The sequence below is a fragment of the Chiloscyllium plagiosum genome, unplaced genomic scaffold, assembly GCF_037043375.1.
Source record: "Chiloscyllium plagiosum isolate Xiang-an unplaced genomic scaffold, Cpla_swu_hap1 HiC_scaffold_31, whole genome shotgun sequence".
Classification (NCBI taxonomy): Eukaryota; Metazoa; Chordata; class Chondrichthyes; order Orectolobiformes; family Hemiscylliidae; genus Chiloscyllium; species Chiloscyllium plagiosum.
The window spans coordinates 46,677,798-46,696,868 of NW_028270169.1; the positions used below are offsets into that span (position 1 = coordinate 46,677,798).

The 19,071-nt window shown below is 43.1% G+C and overlaps 1 protein-coding gene across 5 annotated transcripts in view; it reads right to left on the reverse strand.

Moving 5' to 3' along the window:
• Positions 1–19,071, reverse strand: part of hip1 (huntingtin interacting protein 1) — a 344,047-nt gene that overhangs the window by 199,808 nt on the left and 125,168 nt on the right. For all 5 annotated transcript variants that reach the window (XM_043718716.2, XM_087977488.1, XM_043718713.2 and 2 more), the window contains exons 2-3: positions 8,717–8,780; positions 1,677–1,819 (exon numbers count right to left, since the gene is read on the reverse strand). In XM_043718716.2, the coding sequence (XP_043574651.2) occupies positions 1,677–1,819; positions 8,717–8,780 (207 nt within the window). The remainder of the gene's footprint in view (positions 1–1,676; positions 1,820–8,716; positions 8,781–19,071) is intronic.

Below are 19,071 nucleotides of genomic sequence, written 5' to 3' on the forward strand. Positions count from 1 at the left end.
AATCCTTTGTCAAGAAATGGTACTGAAAACAACAAATGGTGGAGATCATAGCGGGTCAGATAGCATCCATGGTGTGACAGCAAGCTAACTTTTCAAGTCTAGATGACTCTCCACCAGAGGTACACCTTCTTTTGAAAACATTGAGTTAGATTTTAACACAGACAGTCCTTGCAGTTAAAAATCAAAATGGGGATTAAGTATTTTTCTCAGAAATAGATTTGAAGTGTCTGTGGTAAAATTACTGAAATAAAAGGCCATCAAAATACCCTCTGATATAATTATAGTGATGGGTTAGTGTTATAATTTCATAATGGAATTTCCATTACTGCACTATTTATGGCATGACCATCAGTCACAAATAAATGCAAGAGTTAAGAAATATTTACACTGCTCCCTGTGAAGACCTTTCAGGCTTTTTCATGCAAAGGATGGTGCGTGTATCGAATCAGCTGCCAGAGGAGGTAGTGGCTGGTACAATTACAGCATTTAAAAGGCATCTGGTTAGGTATACGAATAGGAAGTATTTAGAGGGATATGGGCCAAATGCTGGCAAATGGGATTAGATTATTATTTTCGGATATCTGGTCTGCATGGACAAGTTGGACCAAAGGGTCTGTTTCATGCTGTACATTTCTATGACTCGAAGACTCTTTTTAAAGAAATAAACACAGTAAAGTAGATACACGAGCAAATCTCTGTTTGAACTGCTCCCACAAATTGTGCTGTTCTATAAAGACAGACACCTTATGCCTTTAAAGACAATGCATTATTCTTCAATTGAAATGCATCTGTTCCTCTCTTTAAAGTCAAGGACTCAAATTGCTGTTAAATAAATACCAAATGCTAATGGATGTTAATATGTGGTCACAGATCTTCTGGATCTTTTATGCTGCTTCACTTTACTTCTTTAAACAAGTCGTGCAGCAGAGAAATTTGAAGACAACACAGAAGTGGAACAGAAATATACAGAACAAGGAATATGTGGCAAATTAGCCATTTTGCAAAAGGCATGCCAATTCATTGTTGCGAGACTGGAACTTACACGACAACTATGGAGCCCTTATTTGGACACTTCTGTACGTACTCCTGTGGAAACGGCCAAGCTATTATTCCAAGCACACCCACTCCACTTGAATACCAAGAAAATAATATTCTTTTAATTTAAGTTACTTCTTTCTAAATGCTACTGTACAAAAACAGATTTCAAATTTCTTACCTCCTTCCTTGAACATTTAAGAGCCTAGACAGGAAGATTGTTTACAAAGCACAAGTTCAATAATATTTCCATCCCTCCAAGAACCATGAACAAATGAAGTGGTGTAAAAAACACTAATCAATACTTCTGGGTTGACATTACAGGAATCAGTACAAACATCATCACCAAAGGGTGAACTACAGTTTTAGGATCAGTATTCCTCAACGTACAACAAAAAACATGTCTTACAGTCACTGACTGAGCATCATAAAAAATGATCATAGGGATAGTGAATCTATTGATTTACATTTTAGTAGACATTGGGAGATAATTCTAGAGGCATATTAATGGATCAGCATTCCTAAATATCATGTGACTGAATGATGCTGTCTTGGTTGTAAAGATTCTTCTTCCTTCACTATCACCCTTGATGGGGCTCATTAAATAAAGTAACACTTAATGAACTGAAGATTTAACTTACACTTGGATGTCCATCTCGAAGCAGTTTGTGAAATACATGGCAAAATTTCCAGCAGAGGACAGCATTGCTGGACAGCGGCAACCGGTTCACTACTGACCAGAACGTGTGAGCGCCTTTCTCGTGGTGCGTACCCAGAATGCACGGTGCAGAAACATGCTAAGGAAACTGTGACAAAATGGAATTCATTTCACACAAATAAACAGATGCAATCAGTTCCCAACTTTGAAATTTCATCAGCTCAATCAAATGGGTTGTTATGGATGGAATCGTGACCATTAACAGAACTGCAGCATGGAAAAGGGAATGGAAACCACTCCTTCAACATATCCAAGATAAGAAGTTATGTGACTATTCAAGATCAAAAATCAAAACAGGAAATTCACAGCAACTCAATTAGCATCTGAAATAGGCAAATTAAAATTACAGATTTGAATCAAGTCTCCAGCCATCACTTTATTTTTTCACTGCTTTTATTTGCAGTCAATTGACATGCTGTAGACATTCTCCATTTTCTGCTTGATTTTAAAATGTTTTTAATATCATTTTGAAACTTTTTCTGCATATTTTAGCTGCAAAATTCCTGACAGTTACTAAAAGCTCCAGGATACAGATTAGGAATCAATTATCCATTACTTTTGCCAAAAATGTAAATGAATAAACTTCAGAAACGGGCAGTTGGACAGGATAGTAAAGGCAGTGTTTGGTACACTTCCCATTATCAGCCAATGCATTGACTACAGGAGTTGGGTGGTCATGTTATGGCTGCACAGGACATTGCTTAGGCTACTTTTGGAATACTGAATTCAGTTCTGGTCTCCCTGCTATAGAAAGGGTGTTGTGAAACTTGAAAGAAAAAAAATTCACGAGCATGTTGCCATGGTTAGAGAGTTTGAGCTGTAGGGAGAGGCTGAATAGGTTGGTGCTATGTTCCCTGGAGCATCTGAACCTGAAGGACGTAAGACCTTAAGACACAGGAGTAGAAATTAGGCCATCCAGCCCATCGAGTCGACTCTGCCGTTCAATCATGGCTGATAGGTTTCTCAATCCCATTCTCCTGCTCTCTCCCCATAAACCTTGATCCCTTTGATATTCAAGAACCTATGTATCTCAGTTTTAAATTACTCAATGACCAAGCCTCCACTTCTATGGCAGTGAATTCCATAGATTTACCACTCTCTGGCTGAAGAAGTTTCTCCTTATCTCCATGCCAAAAGGTCTCTTTAGTCTAAGGCTATGCCCTCAGGTCCTAGTCTCTCCTAATGTGACCTTATAGAAGTTTATAAAATCATGAGGGGTATGGATAGGGTGAATAGCAAAGTCTTTTCCCCAGAATACCAGTGTCCAAAACTAAAGGGTAAAGATTTAAGGTGAGGGCTGAAAGATTTGAAAGGGACCTAAGGGGCAACTTTTTCACACACAGGTTGGTGCATGTATGGAATGAGCTGCCAGAAGAAGTGGTGGAGACTGGTACAATTACAATATTTAAAAAGCATCTAGATGGGTATACAAATAGGAAGGATATATAGGGTTTTGGACCAAATGCTGACAAAGGAGATAGATTGATTTAGGATACCTGGTCGGCATGGACCAGTTGGACCAAAGAGTCTGCTTCCATGCTGTATAGCTCTATGACTCTATGACCAAAACATTCAATTTTCCACAAGCAGTTTGAACATCAGAAATAGTAGTGTGTCTTTGGAAGACATTTCCATTTTCTGAACGGTCTCCTTGCCCTCTGCGCAAGCCTGTGCTATCAATCAGGAAGGGGGAATCTCAGAGCTAGCCAAGGCTAGGCATTTGACTGCGTGGGGGTATATTAAATCGGAACTTGAAATTTATAACATTATAACACAGAAATGATCATTGGGAGCTGGTTGAATTAGTGCTTTGCACAGAAGACCAAGCCCAAAACAACAACAGGTTATTTCTCACGATATTTTTTCAGCTGAAGCTACCTTTTGCACAAAAAACACAGAACTGTGGATGCTGGAAATCAGAAACAAAAACAGAAATAGAAACAGAATTTGCTGGGAAACCTCAGCATCTGCAGTGCTTTATCCTTTGTAAACAAGCCTTCTGACAAGAGTGGTAATCACCTCGACATTGCGGAGGCTAAGCACCAGCTGTCAGACATCTCCTCCTGTCTCCCCTGGACCAGGACCCGACCATTGAACACCACACCAGCGTGTCCACAATGCTCACTAATCCCCTACCATCCGGTGACTTCCTTCCACACTGCTATGAAGCTCATAGTCACAACCCCCACCACTCGCTTCTATCCCCATTCCAAAATCCACAAACAGAACTCCCAGGGAAGATGGACGGTTTCTGCCCACTCTAGCCCTACAAAATCCATCTCTTCCTACCTTGACTTAGCCATGGATACTTGCATGGGCTCCCATTATGCCTCTCTCTTTGTGGAGTACATGGAACATTCCTTGTTCCAGTCCTACCCGGGCACTCACCCACAACTCTTTCTCCATTAGATTGCTGATATCATCATAGGCCTTCCCTCTCTTATCCAAAATTGGAAAAGTTCATCTATTTCACTTCCAATTTCCACCCTGCTCTCAACTTCACTTGGTCCACCTCAGACTCCTCCCTTCCCCTCCTCGACATCTGTTTCCATTATTGGGCATAAGTTGGCCACTGATATTGATGACAAACCTGAAGATTCCTATAGGTACCTTGACTACAATCCACACACCCTGCTTCTTGGAAACACTCTTCCATTCTCTTACTTTCTCCATCTCCTCCCAACTAACTGTTTTGATCATGCCACCTTCCACAAGGTACCTCAGAAATGTCCAACTTCTTCCTCAACCAAGGATTCCACATCACCATGGTTGACTGGGCCCTCAGCTATATCCAACTCATAGCTTGCTGCCACCCCTTCTCTTCCCTCCCACAACAGTAATAGGGACCCGTCATCCTCATTTACCACCTAACCAGCACCAACATCCAAAGGATCATAGCCACCAGTTCCACCAACTCCAGCAGAATGCCAATACTACACACCTACATTCTGTCTGCAAAATGACAGAGCATCCTGCTGCTTGCCACTTCAACACACCAGCATGTTCCCTGGCCAACATCTACAACTTGGACTTGCGACAGTCCTCCAGCAAAGCTCACCACAAGCTGGAAGAACAGCATCTTATTTTCCACTTGGGGTCCCTTCAGCTTTCAGGACTCATCATAGAGTTCAATAATTTTAGGGGCTGAACACCTTCTTCTATGTCTTTATCCCAGCCCCACACACTAGACCTAGTCATCAAATGGGTTACTAACATAACCATCCCATCATCAGCAACTAATCATCCCAATTATCAGCAATTGATTCCCCCAGGCTGACCTTTACCCATTCCTTTGTCTGTCCGACTGTTTTCCTTCTCTGGGCTACATCTCCTCCTATGGTTTACTCCTCTCCTTCCCCCATCTGATCTTCAGCATATATACCAACCCTTGCCCAGCAACAAAAACAGAAATTGCTGGAAAAGCTCAACAGGTCTGGCAGCATCTGTGAAGAGAAATCTGAATTAATGTTTTGTCTGGTGACCCTTCCTCAGAACTTCCCAAGCAACAATCAGTTCTCAGAAGGGCCACTGGACCTGAAACATTAACTCTGCTTTCTCTCCATGATGCTGCCAGACCTGCTGAGTTTTCCCAGCAATTTCTCTTTTTGTTTCTGCCTTTTGAGAAAATCTAACTTTATAAACTGCGCATCTATCAAGACTTTGTAAGTCAAATAAACTGTTTAAAATGCTCTCAAACCTCGAAAGGTGGCCATTCAGGGACAAAAACTAACCAACACAGATATCCGGCAAATAACAATAGACAGCAGAAATATTTGCATCATCTATAAATACAGGTGAGATACCTGATGACTGGAAGGTGGCTAATGTTGGGCCTTTGTTTAAAAAGGGTTTTAAGGAGAAACCAGGGAACTATAGACCTGTGAGTCGGACTTTGGTTGTGGGTAAGTTGTTGGAGGCGATTCTAAAAGATAGGATTTATAAACATTTAAAGAGGCAAAAACTGATGAGAGATAGTCAGCATGGTTTTGTGTGAGAAAAATCATGTCTCACAAATTTGACTGAGTTTTGTGAGGAAGTTACCAAAATGATTGACAAGGCAGAACAATAGACAATGTTTATGTGGAATTTAGTAAAGCCTTTAACAAGGTTCTGCTTGGCTGAATAATTAGCAAAGTTAGGTCACATGCAATTCAGGATGAGCTTGTCAATTGGATACATAATTGGCTTAAGGTAGGAGACAGAGGACTGGAGGCCTGTCACCAGCAGTGCTCCACAGGGATAAGTTCTGGAGCCCTCTTTTGTGTGTCATTTATATAAATGATTTGGACGAGAATGTAGAAGGCATGGTAGGTATGTTTGCAGACCACACCAAAATTGGTGGCATAGTAGACAGTGAAGGAGGTTTTCTAAGGTTACAAAGCGATCTTGATCAAATGGGTTGATGGGCTGAAAAATGGCAGATGGACTTCAATCTGGATAAATGTGAGGTATTGCATTTTGGTACAACAGGGGCAGGACTTACACAATTAATGGCAGGGCCTGAGGTAGTGTTGTAAAACAGAAGACCTAGGGGGTTCAGGTACATAATTCTTCGAAGTTTGCATTATATATCAACACGGTGGTTCAAAAGGCATTCTAGCATACTGGCCTTCATTGCCTCCTTTGAGTATAGGAGATGGGATGTCATGTTGAGGTTGCCAGGACATTGGTGAGGCCCCATCTGGAGTACTGTGTACAGCTCTCGTCACCCTGCTATAGGAAGGATATTATTAAGCTAGAAGGTTCAGAAGACATTTATCAGGATGTTGTCCTATATGGAAGGTTTGAGTTATAAAGAAAGGTTGAATAGGCTGGGACTTTTTCCATTGCAGCATAGAAAGTTGAGAGATGACTTTATGTTTACAAAATCAGAGGAGTATAGAGAGGTTTAATGGTGGGTGTCTTTTCCCGATGATGGGAGATTTCAAGACTAGAGGCATATTTTTAAGGTAAGAGGAGGGAGATTTAAAAAAGACGAGGGGCAAAATTTTTCACGGGGTGTAAGGTTGCATATGGAATGAACTTCCTGAGGAAGTGGTGAATGCAGGCAGAATTACAATGTTTAAAAGATCCTGAGAGAAGTACATGAATTGGAAAGGTTTGGAGGGATATGGGCCAGAAGCAGGCAGGTGAGAATAGTTTAGTTTGGGATTATGCTCAGCATGGACTGGTTAAACTGAAGGGTCTGATTCCATGCTGTATTATTCTGTAACTCCATGTGTCAGGTGCCAACTTGATCGAGCTTATGTTTGATAATTTCACTGTGGTCAAATAGTCAGCCATGGTGGCAATATTATCTTCTTGCCCCATCATGCTCTCCCTTTCCAAATAGTCAAGCAATAACTCATGGCATGGAATCCCTTAACGCTAATTAAGGGAGTCAGTATTCAAGTATCCTTATCCCTCCCTTTGATGGAAATTTTAGAAGACCACTGCAAATACCCTCTCTCAGAATTTTCTCAAAATTAAATCAAAATTCAAAATGCAAACTCACAGAAGAATTTTAGAATCCACATATCACAGGGAAGTAAAAATAATCACAGTTACTTCATAATTATCTAATTCAGCTCTTTATTCAATCAGGTTTTTAAACAAGGAAGCAGCTCCTTTCAGCAGACAGTGTTGTGCAATAATCTGGCATGCTTAACGGAAAGATTCAATTAATGGAGTCACTCTTGCAAAGTAAGAACATTGAATGGCTCTGGCCTGTTAGGAGAGTACTGTGACTGTTCACACAGGGAATGGGCGCACAAAATCTATAGGATACAGCTGGCTCAAGGAGTATTAAATTGCTCAGACCACAAAGAATTTGGCTACACTATACGCTAACATTTTTTGCTTTAACTCCCACATTTGACAGCAAATGCTAAAAATAACACCAAGTTGATTTTACAACGGGCATTGCCCATTCTCTCAGTCACCTCCTCTTTCTTTGTTCTTCACTGATGAATCCAGACAGATTCAGAGTATGCATTTTGGGAAAGTTCATAGTTATGCTCCTCAGCTAAAAAACATCACAGCTATTTATGTACTCCCAACTTCCAAGTAACTCATCCCTTGGAGATGCCTTCCACGCTCAGCCGCAGCATGAATTGTTTTTAGAAACTTGAACTATGTAGCACCATATCAAATCAAACGGAATCTGCAAAAATGTTTCACATCAAATTTACTATTTGACACTGGTGTAATATTGGCAAGTTCAATGGGAGAACCTTTTGCTTTTCAACAAATATCCCTCTGGTATATTTGATGGACATGTCAAATGGTTGAAAGAGCCTCCACCATGCTACCTGAGGGACAGAAAGTAAAGTGGAATACATATAAAAGTGCAAGTAATAAGCAAACAGATGCAGAGTCTGCATTAAATCATATTGACTGACAACTCCAAATGGGGCCTCAGCATTGTGGGAAGATTATTTTTATTAAAAAAGCGAAGGGACCCACTCCTGATTGTTACTGAGCTTCCTGCTAGGAAATGCATTTACGGTGGTGTGATGGCAGGACCGGGGTCTGATAAAACTAGGGGAAATACTACAGCAACACATGGCAATACAGCGTAGAGGTGGGAGTTGGCAGGGAAAGGGGAAGTATGAGTAGGGGAAAGAAATGAGGGGAGGTGGTATGTGAATACAAAATATAACACTTCCAATTCTGAAACCCTGCCATGGATAGCCAGAATTAGTCAATGAAGCAGAGACTGACATTGCTGTCAAGACATAGCAGCAAACATGAGAAATCGTCCAACTGCACCTGTAACCCCTTTGTACTAAAGCAGGTCGCGAGCATATTCAGTAGTTTGTCCTAGTACAGGGGACATAATGAAAACCAGCAAGAATACACAAGTCTCAGATGGAGAATCAGGAAACCACAGTCCGTTCACGCCCAGAGCCCAGTCAGTGGGAAACAAGCAGGACTTGAACAAGAGGTTTTTGTACTCTCACCAACTCCACCCAAAAAGGATATTTCTGGCATGTTTTTCCTTCACTGCGACTTCCTGTGCATTAATAGCCTTATTGATGCTGACGCTCTGAAAAAGTGGAGAGGGGAAAAACAATCAGTTTTTCTCAAAGCATTAATACAATAAAATAATTACAAACATTTTGAAATTTGCAAATTTTATTTCCCTTTTCTTTGAGGCTTCACTTCCACAGGCAGCCAACGAGCACCTCAATGAAATGAGCATTCTTCAATTCAAGGCTTGGCAGTCAGCCACATGGGCTAATTGGCTTTGGAAGCATTACAGCTGAGGTCAATTTCATCCTTATATGAAATTTTCAAAAGATAGCCAATGGCTGTATTAGTCTAGAAACGCCCAATCTTGTCTGATCTCGGGAGCTTAGCAGGGGCCCTCTTGAGACACAGTGGTAGTGTCCCAACCTGTGAACTGGAGACCAGGGTTGAAGTCCCACCTATTCCCGAGGTGTGTAATAACATTTCTGAACAGGTTGTTAAGAAAAATGAATCCATTTTAAAAAAAGTCACTGGGGCCCTCTTGTGGTGCAGTGGTAGCATCCCTCCGTGGACCAGGAGCATGGGTTCAAGACCCACCTGCTCCAGGTGTCCAGATGATCTTCCTTATGGAGGGCACTCTTGTGTCGCAGTCCCTTAACCCTGGACCAGGAGGCCTGGATTCAAGTCCCAGCTGAACACATTGACTAGAAAAATATGGTTAATTGAAAAAAACTTTCAAAGATAGAAACTCGTGTGGGATACTGGTCGTGTTCTTCCCTCTACACAAAGAGGTCAGGATTGAAGTCCCATTTTGTCCAGAGGTGTGCTATAATACCTCCGACCAAGTGGAGTAAAATAAATTCAACTTTTACAACTCAGGGTTCTTGTGGTATAGTGGAAGTATCCCTTCCTGAACCAGGAGAACCAGGTTCAAGTTTCACCTGTTCCAGAACTGTGAGATAACATCTCTGAGCAGGTTGGTTAGCAAATAACTAACTTTCTACATGGGATCACTGATCATCTTCCTCCTCCATCCAACCTTTCCTTCAGCAATTACTGTCTGGAGATGAGTAATGAACAATGTCAGCTTGAGCTTAGTGCTTATGTACCTTCTATGATCCAGGAAACCAGTTGAGTTCAGTCTTACTAATTCTAATTAGATATCTGCCCTTAATCATTTCAGCTCCTTCATGCAACACAGGAAAAATAATTAGTAAACAGTATCCATTGTATAAGAATGAATAATCATTGCCGGTGAAATCTCCAAATGCACCTTTCGTCCTACTCAGCAAGACAAAAAGCAGAGCAATGCAGCTTTCTGCAGGTAATCATACACGGTGGGAGGAACTTCGGATTGCGCTGCAAGTTCTACTGTTTTCTGTTATCACTTTAATCTGCAGCAGTGTGTGGTTGTGCAGAAAATGGGGAAACAGATCCTAACAAGTATCTTTATCTGGAGGGCAATATAGGAGACAGTGGGTCAATGACACTTGAATTTCTGTCACAGTGAGATCCAAAGGCTGAGGACCTTGCATCGGAGTTAATGACAATTTTTTTCTCTACACAGGTGCTGCCTTAGCTACTGAATATTTACAGTTTTGGCTTTTCTTTCAGTTTTCTGGCAGCTACAGTATTTTAGCTTTTGCTCTTTAGGGAAGGGGTGGAAAATATTCTGATGAACAGTTATAACATGATGTCACTCAAACAGGACGAATGATATTGAGCAAAGAGAAAACAAGTAAAAAGAATGAAAACTACAATCAGTGAATGTCAAAGACACACCAATATGTCAAGATCATTTCAAGTACACAAATCTAAACTTGTCCATGGAGGTGGTGTAGAAACGACAGACTTAGATAAACACTAATCATAGGAGATTAATCTAGGACAAACCCAAAAGGTACCCAACTCCACTCCAGATCAGAAGTCATACGAGCTTTTTCAGAAAGAGGATGCCTGCAAAAAGCTTTGACACGCAACTGAATTGATTAAATGGCTTAAGTATCAGTCTTACAGTCATTGCTGCATTTGCATGGATATCCTGACCTCTGTGTTACTAATGGACATGAAGCATTTCAACTCTGACCTATTGTGGGCATCATGACATAAAGCACTCCAGGGACTCAAGCAAACTCCTTGGGAGATCAGATCCAGATGGTGATAAAGGGATGTTGGCTACAGTGAGGGAACAGCTCATGTGCTGTGTCAGTTTTGGTTTCATTGTTACAGAGAAATGGAATTCTTGCATGAAGTCCCAAGAAAAGTAGAGGGTCAATTTCTCAACTTGGAGTTCAATAGCGAGAGACAGCTAAGGCAGGGATAAGAAGAAAAAGCATGAAAGAAATTCAAAATAATTTGACAGTGACCATAATAGGCTTACAGATTTTGGATCCAGCAAAGCTCCTCAATCAGTCACAGAATAGAAGTAACAGAAAATTGTCTGTCAAGCAATTTATTAAGTCAGAGGGTGACATGATGAAGAAACAGAAAGATAAGTTATTTGTGTTCAAAAAGTGAACGAGGATACAAAGCTAACAAACGCAGAATGATGGCTGTAAAGCTCTTTGAGATGACCCAAAGGCAAAAGAGGCAATCTGCAAGTACTTTCTTTTCTTTAAAGCTCAAGGAAACAATCAAGAGAGGGGAAGGGTTAATGGTCCAATCATTCCCTGCCTAACAAAAAGCAACAGCACATACTGTTATTTGGTTTACTATTCCCTGAAAGCAACTAGAATACAATACCTCTGCCCTATGCTGGTGGCCAAGTGGTGATGGAGGTGTAATAAATTATAAAGGAACTATTAATCCTGGAACCCAGGTAATGTTCTGGGGACCTGGGCTTGAATCCCATCAAGACGATGTTGGAATTTGAATTCGATGGGAAAAAAAAAATCTGCAATTAGATCTGGGTGACCATATAACCATTGTCGATTGTCAGAAGAACCCACCTGGATCACTAATGCCCTTTTGGGACGAAAATCTGTCATCCTTACCTGGTCTGACCTACATGCGACTCAAGACCCACACTGTGATTGAATCTTAACTGCCTAATGGTCAATTAGGGATGGACAGTATGTGCTGGCCCAGCCAGTGTTATGCACCAGGGCGAACCCCCTCAAAATATTTTGAGGTAGCCTAGACTCTAACCTTTCCTTATTTTAAACACAGATGTGTAGTTGATATTCCAGGTGTGATGCAGCTGGTCAAACCACTTGGCTTTAATCAAAACAGAATTTATTTACAGTTGAAACATGAACAAAAGAACTCAGAATAACCTGATGGAAATCCTGATGAAGGGCTTTTGCCTGAAACATCGATTTCGAAGCTCCTTTCATGCTGCCTGAACTGCTGTGCTCTTCCAGCACTAATCCAGAATCTGGTTTCCAGCATCTGCAGTCATTGTTTTTACCCGATTGGAAAACGTAACCAACCTGATACTGTAACTATTATTAATTAACAGCTCCAATACACCATCACCCCACAAACATAGCCCTTGGCAAAAAGATAAATTCAAACACAAATTCCTGTAGGGAGAAGGTAACAAGATCCAAAGAGATTTCAGAAGACTGTCAGGGGAGTTGTTTATTGAAGCTGGACTCTCATTTCTTGGGACTGCTACAGCTAAAACAAACTCAAAAAAACCTGAACTGGGAGAACTGGCCACTCCACTTTTTAAAGTAACAGCGTCATCACACTAGCAACATCCCTATCCTGTGAACAAATAAAAAAAATGCTTGCTGCAGGTAGGTGGCTCATCCCCAAGTTTTCTACATCAGTTTTATTTGGAAACTTTGTACAATACTAAGGGTTCAGAAGCTTCTGGAAATGTAAGCATGTAGTCTGTCTCGGCCGTTTGATAAGAACAGTAACATTGTCTATTTTTAAGAGAGACACAATTTAAACATGAAATTCAGTTGTTTTTGCAACATCCTTTCATGGCTCTGGCCACAATATTATATAAATGTTCCAAAGAACAGTCAAGTAAAACCTACAACACGAACTTGGTTTTTCTTACCTCTGATACTACCATTTCTGCTGAATTTCTTCAACACTTTCTGTTTATATTTTAGACCTTCAGCAACTGCAGTACGTTGCTTTTATTCCAGTATTCAAAGCCTGGTTGGTTCACACCACATTCTATAAGCTGCTTTGGACACCAGACATCAGGACGGATGAGGTAAAAACAATGACTGCAGATGCTGGAAACCAGATTCTGGATTAGTGGTGCTGGAAGAGCACAGCAATTCAGGCAGCATCCGAGGACAGGCAAAATCCGAGGACAGGCAAAATTCATCAGGAAGGGCTTTTGCCCGAAACGTCGATTTTGCCTGTCCTCGGATGCTGCCTGAATTGCTGTGCTCTTCCAGCACCACTAATCCAGAATCAGGACGGATGTACTGGCCTTAGAAGGTGTGCAGCATACACTTACCTGAAAAATAAATGGACCCCAGGGGTTACAAGGAGACATTACACTAACTACAGGTATGTTCCCTTGAGTTTGAAAGATCAAGGAGTGTTTAGACTAAAGTTCATGATATTAACATGACCAATTAGGGTTGATAAACGATTTCCGCTAGTTTGGAATCCACTGGAGCACACCCTAAAAATTAGAACGAGATCATTCAGGATTAAAACTAGAGAGCACTTTCAAACATCACGTGGCATAAGACTGGATCTCTCTTTTCCATGGGACAATTAATGTAAGGATAATTGTTCAAATTTAAACCTGACAACAGTAATTTTTGTTAACTACAATCATTCTCGTACATGGGGAGAACATAAACTGGAGTCAGACTGCAGATCAGCCATGATATCATCGAATGGTGGAACAGGTCCAGGACCTAAATGGCTGACTCCGACTCCTCTGTTCCATTCCTATATTACCATAGACAGATGGCAAACGGTGATAAGATCGGTTCATGAAATCACTAAACAATCCAAATAATCTGGGGCAGCACAGTGGCTCAATGGTTAGCACTGCTGCCTCACAGCACCAGGGTCCCGGTTTCAATTCCACCCTTGGTCAGTGTGGATTTTGCACATTCTCCCTGGGTCTATGTGGGTTTCCCCCCACAGTCCAAAGATGTGCAGGTTAGGTGGGATTGGCCATGCTGCATTGTCAAGAGTTGAAAATGTGTTGCTGGAAAAGCGCAGCAGGTCAGGCAGAATCCAAGGAGCAGGAGAATCAACGTTTCTGACATGAGCCCTTCCTTCAGGAATGAGGAAGGTGTGCCAAGCAGGCTAAGATAAAAGGTAGGGAGGAGGGACTTGGGGAAGGGGCGTTGGAAATGCGATAGGTGGAAGGAGGTCAAGGTGAGGGTGATAGAGTGGGGGTCGGGGTGGAGAGATCAGGAAGAAGATTGCAGGTTAGGAAGGTGGTGCTGAGTTCGAGGGTTGGGACTGAGACAAGGTGGGGGGAGGAGAAATGAGGAAACTGGAGAAAGCTGAATTCATCCCTTGTGGTTGGAGGGTTCCTAGGCGGAAGATGAGGCGCTCTTCCTCCAGCCGTCATGTTGCTATGGTCTGGCGATGGAGGAGTCCAAGGACCTGCATGTCCTTGGTGGAGTGGGAGGGGGAGTTGAAGTGTTGAGCCATGGGGTGGTTGGGTTGGTTGGTCCGGGTGTCCCAGAGGAGTTCTCTGAAACGTTCCACAAGTAAGCAGCCTGTCTCCCCAATATACAGGAGGCCACATCGGGTGCAGCGGATGCAGTAAATGATGTGTGTGGAGGTGCAGGTGAATTTGTGGCGGATATGGAAGGATCCCTTGTGGCCTTGGAGGGAAGTAAGGGGGGAGGTGTGGGCGCAAGTTTTGCATTTCTTGCGGTTGCAGGGGAAGGTGCCGGGAGTGGAGGTTGGGTTGTTGGGGGGGTGTTGACCTGACGAGGGAGTCACGGAGGGAGTGGTCTTTTCAAAACGCTGATAGGGGAGGGGAGGGAAATATATCCCTGGTGGTGGGGTCCGTTTGGAGGTGGCAGAAATGACGATGGATGATACGATGTATATGAAGGTTGGTGGGGTGGTAGGTGAGGACCTGTGGGGTTCTGTCCTGGTGGCGGTTGGAGGGGCAGGGCTCAAGGGCGGAGGAGCGGGAAGTGGAGGAGATGCGGTGGAGAGCATCGTCGACCACGTCTGGGGGGAAATTGCGGTCTTTGAAGGAGGAGGCCATCTGGGTTGTACGGTATTGGAACACCTCTGGGACACCCAGACCAACCAATCCAACCACCCCCGTGGCTCAACACTTCAACTCCCTCTCCCACTCCACAAAGGACATGCAGGTCCTTGGACTCCTCCATTGGCGGACCATAGCAACACAACGGTTGGAGGAAGAGCGCCTCATCTTCCGCCTAGGAACCCTCCAACCACTCAGATTTCTCCAGTTTCCTCATTTCCCCTCCCCCCACCTTGTCTCAGTCCCAACCCTCGAACTCAGCACCGCCTTCCTCACCTGCAATCTTCTTCCTGACCTCTCCGCCCCCACCCCCACTCCGGTCTATCACCCTCACCTTTACCTCCTTCCACCTATCGCATTTCCAACGCCCCTCCCCCAAGTCCCTCCTCCCTACCTTTTATCTTAGCCTGCTTGGCACACTTTCCTCATTCCTGAAGAAGGGCTCATGCCCGAAACGTCGATTCTCATGCTCCTTGGATGCTGCCTGACCTGCTGCACTTTTCCAGCAACACATTTTCAGCTCTGATCTCCAGCATCTGCAGTCCTCACTTTCTCAAGAGAGTGTCTAGGGAATATGTAGGTTAGATGTTTAGCCATGAGAAATTAGCAGGGATACAGGGACAAGGTGGGGGTGGGTCTGGGTGGGACCCTCCTCAGTGGTTTGGTGTGGACCCAATGAGCCAAATGGCCTGCTTCCACACTGTAGGGATTCTATGATTCGATCTGCCAAATGATCCAACGCAGCGAAGATGCCTTGCTCGAACTTGTGCATGGAAAGGTTGGCATATGGCAACAGCCATGGGACCAAATTTGCACGCCAATATGCCAACATTTTTATGCACAAGTTCGAGCAAGATTTCTTCGCTGTGCAGGACCTCCAACCAATGCTGCACACCAGATATATCGATGACACTTTCTTCCTTGGGATTTGTGGTGAGGAATCACTGAAGCAACTACATAGGGATATCAACAAGTTTCATCCCATCATCAGACTTACCATGGACTACTTTTCAGAATCAGTCTCTGTCTTGGGCACTTGCATCTCCATCAAGGACAGACATGTCAGTACCTCACTTTACTGCAAGCCCACAAATAACCTCAGGATGCAGCACTTCTCTAGCTTCCACCCAAAAAATATCAAAGAAGCCATCCCCTGCATATATACAGGATCTGCTCAGATGAGGAAGAACGCAATTGACACCTAAAGATTTTGAAGGATGCCCTCATAAGACCAGGATACAGTGCTCAACTCATTGATCACCAGTTCCAATGTGCTGCAGTGAAAAACCACAACAACCTCCTCAGAAGTCAGACACAGGATATGATCAATAGGGTACCCTTCGTCATTAATACTTCCCCGGAGCAGAGAGAGTTCCCGCCTCAGGCGACTGACTGTGTGGAGTTTGCGCGTTCTCCCCGTGTCGGCGTGGGTTTCCTCCGGGTGCTCCGGTTTCCTCCCACAGTCCAAAGATGTGCAGGGTCAGGTGAATTGGCCATACTAAATTGCCCGTAGTGTTAGGTAAAGGGGTAAATGTAGGGGTATGGGTGGGTTGCGCTTCGGCGGGGTGGTGTGGACTTGTTGGGCCGAAGGGCCTGTTTCCACACTGTAAGTAATCTAATCTAATCTACACCATGTTTTTCATTGATGACGATGAGCATCCCCACATCTCGGCGGCACGGTGGCTCAGTGGTGAGCACTGCTGCCTCACAGCACCAGGGTCCCAGTTTCGATTCCACCCTCGGGTGACTGTTTGTGTGGACATTCTCCCCGTGTCTGTGTGGTTTCCTCTGGGTGCTCCGGTTTCCTCCCACTGTCCAAAGATGTGCAGGTCAGGTGAATTGGCCATGCTAAATTGCCCAAAGTGTTAGGTGCATTAGTTAGAGGGAAGCGGGTCTGGGTGGGTTACTCTTCAGAGGGTCAGTGTGAACTGGTTGGGCCGAAGGGCCTGTTTCCACACTGTAGGCAATCTAATATATACATATATACATATATAATCTACCAGCCTTCAGGGCAACATTGACCACAACACCACATAAACCTGCTGTGGCAACCTCTGAAACACATGTCAGATCAATGCCATGGATACCACCATCACACCCACCATGTACATGGCAGATACTCATGTGACTCCGTCAATGTTGTCTACCTCCTACGCTACAGACAAGAATGGCCCAAGGCATGGTATATTGGTGAGACCACAAAGATGCTGTAACAATGGATGAATGGGCACTGTGCAACAATCACCAAACAGGCATGCTCCTCCAGTTGGGGAACACTCCAGCGGTCAAGTACATTCAGCTTCCAACCTTTAGATAAGCATCCCCCAAGGCACCCTTCAAGATAAACATCAACACGGAATCGCCAAGCAGAAAGTGATAGCGAAGTTCGGTACCCATGAAGATGGCCTCAATCATAATCTTGGGGTCATGTCACGCTACATGTGACCCCATCACACTGTTCTGTATCTATAAAATATTCCTTCCTGTCCTGTTTTAACACCATCACCTTGATAAATTGTTATGCTCTCTCGACCTTAATTAACCTGTGCAGTTTTGAATTATTTATTGCTTTGGTTAGACCCTTGGGATGTGACTCTTGTACCAACATATTATTTCAGTCGAATAAAAACCAAAGGAACAGTGGATGCTGTAAATCAGGAACAGGGGTTGCTGGGGTTACTCAGCGGGTCGGGCAGCATCTGTGAAGAAAAAACAGAGTTAACGTTTCGGGTTTGGTGACCCTTCCTCTGGCTTTTCTTCATAGCTGCTGCCTGACCTGCTGGGCTTTCCAGCAGTTTCTGTTTTTGTGCCATGATAATCCAGTCATTTGGTTTGTCTCCAGCACCAGCTTATTTTTTTTTTAATTTTTATAATTATCTTTCTGCCTCATTTAGTCAGATTGTAGGTCATCCCTTCAGTTGTTATTCAGCCATTGACACTTACACCATCTAACACCCTTGTTCACCTGCTGAGCCTTATTATTTCACACTCCACTCACATCATTTGTATGATCTTTTGATCTCTGTGCCCATAAATTCTGTGTTCTGTGTGCTTCCACCTCACTTCACCTGATGAAGGGTCTACATTCCAAAAGCTTGTGATTTCAAATAAACTTGCTGGACTATAATCTGGGGTAATTTGAGGGGAAAGGGACCGGAGGGGCAACTTTTTCACGCAGAGGGTGGTGCCTGTATGGAATGAGCTGCCAGAGGAAGTAGTTAAAAGGCATCTGGATGGGGACAAGGATAGAAGGGTTTGGAGGAATATGGGCTGGGTGGGACTGGATTGGGTTGGGCTATCTAGTCAGCATGGACGAGTGGATCGAAGGATCTGTTTCTATGCTGTACATCTCGACAACTCTATGTGATTTATGACTTTATCTTTCAACAATCGCAACAACTTGTGTTAATAAAGTGCCTCTAACACAATACTTACAAAAGTGCTTCAGAACTACATTCTGCAGCAAAATCTGAGACAAAGTAAGTAGTTATCAGGGCAAATGGCCAAAAGCTTGGTAGAAGTTTTCTGAGGAGTGTCGTAAGGGAGATAAACAAAAAGACCAAGAGTTTTAATGAGAGAATTATCAATGAATGCAAAATTAAGGTACATATGTATGACTTTAATCTGTATATATAGATTGGACAAATCAAATTAATAACAATAGTTATAGGAGGAATTCCTGGACCAATACATTGGGGAACCAACTAATGAACAGACCATTTGAGACTGGATATCGTGTAACGAGAAAGAAATGAATGACTATCTAGTTATGCAGAAGGGTGACCATAATGTGATAGAATTCTTCATCAAGGTGGAGAGTGATGCAGTTGATTTTGAGGCTATGGTCCCGAATCTAAATCGAGAAAACTACAACGGTATGAGGCTTGGGTTGACGATGATGGATTGGGGAATTTCACTTGAAGGGATGAGAGTGGAAAAGCAATAGCAAACATTCAACAGCACATGGGTGAACTACAACAATTGTTCATTCCTGCCTAGCATGAAAGCAAAGTGGGAAAAATGCCCAAACCATGGCTTTACAAGGGAACTTAAAGATAGTCTGAAATCCAAGGCGGGGCATACAAATTGTGCAGATATACAACAGATCTGAGGAGTTGCAACAGTGTACAATTCAGCGAAGGAGACCACAACAGGATTAAGAAAAGGAAACTAGAATATGAAAACGTGCAGGGAACAT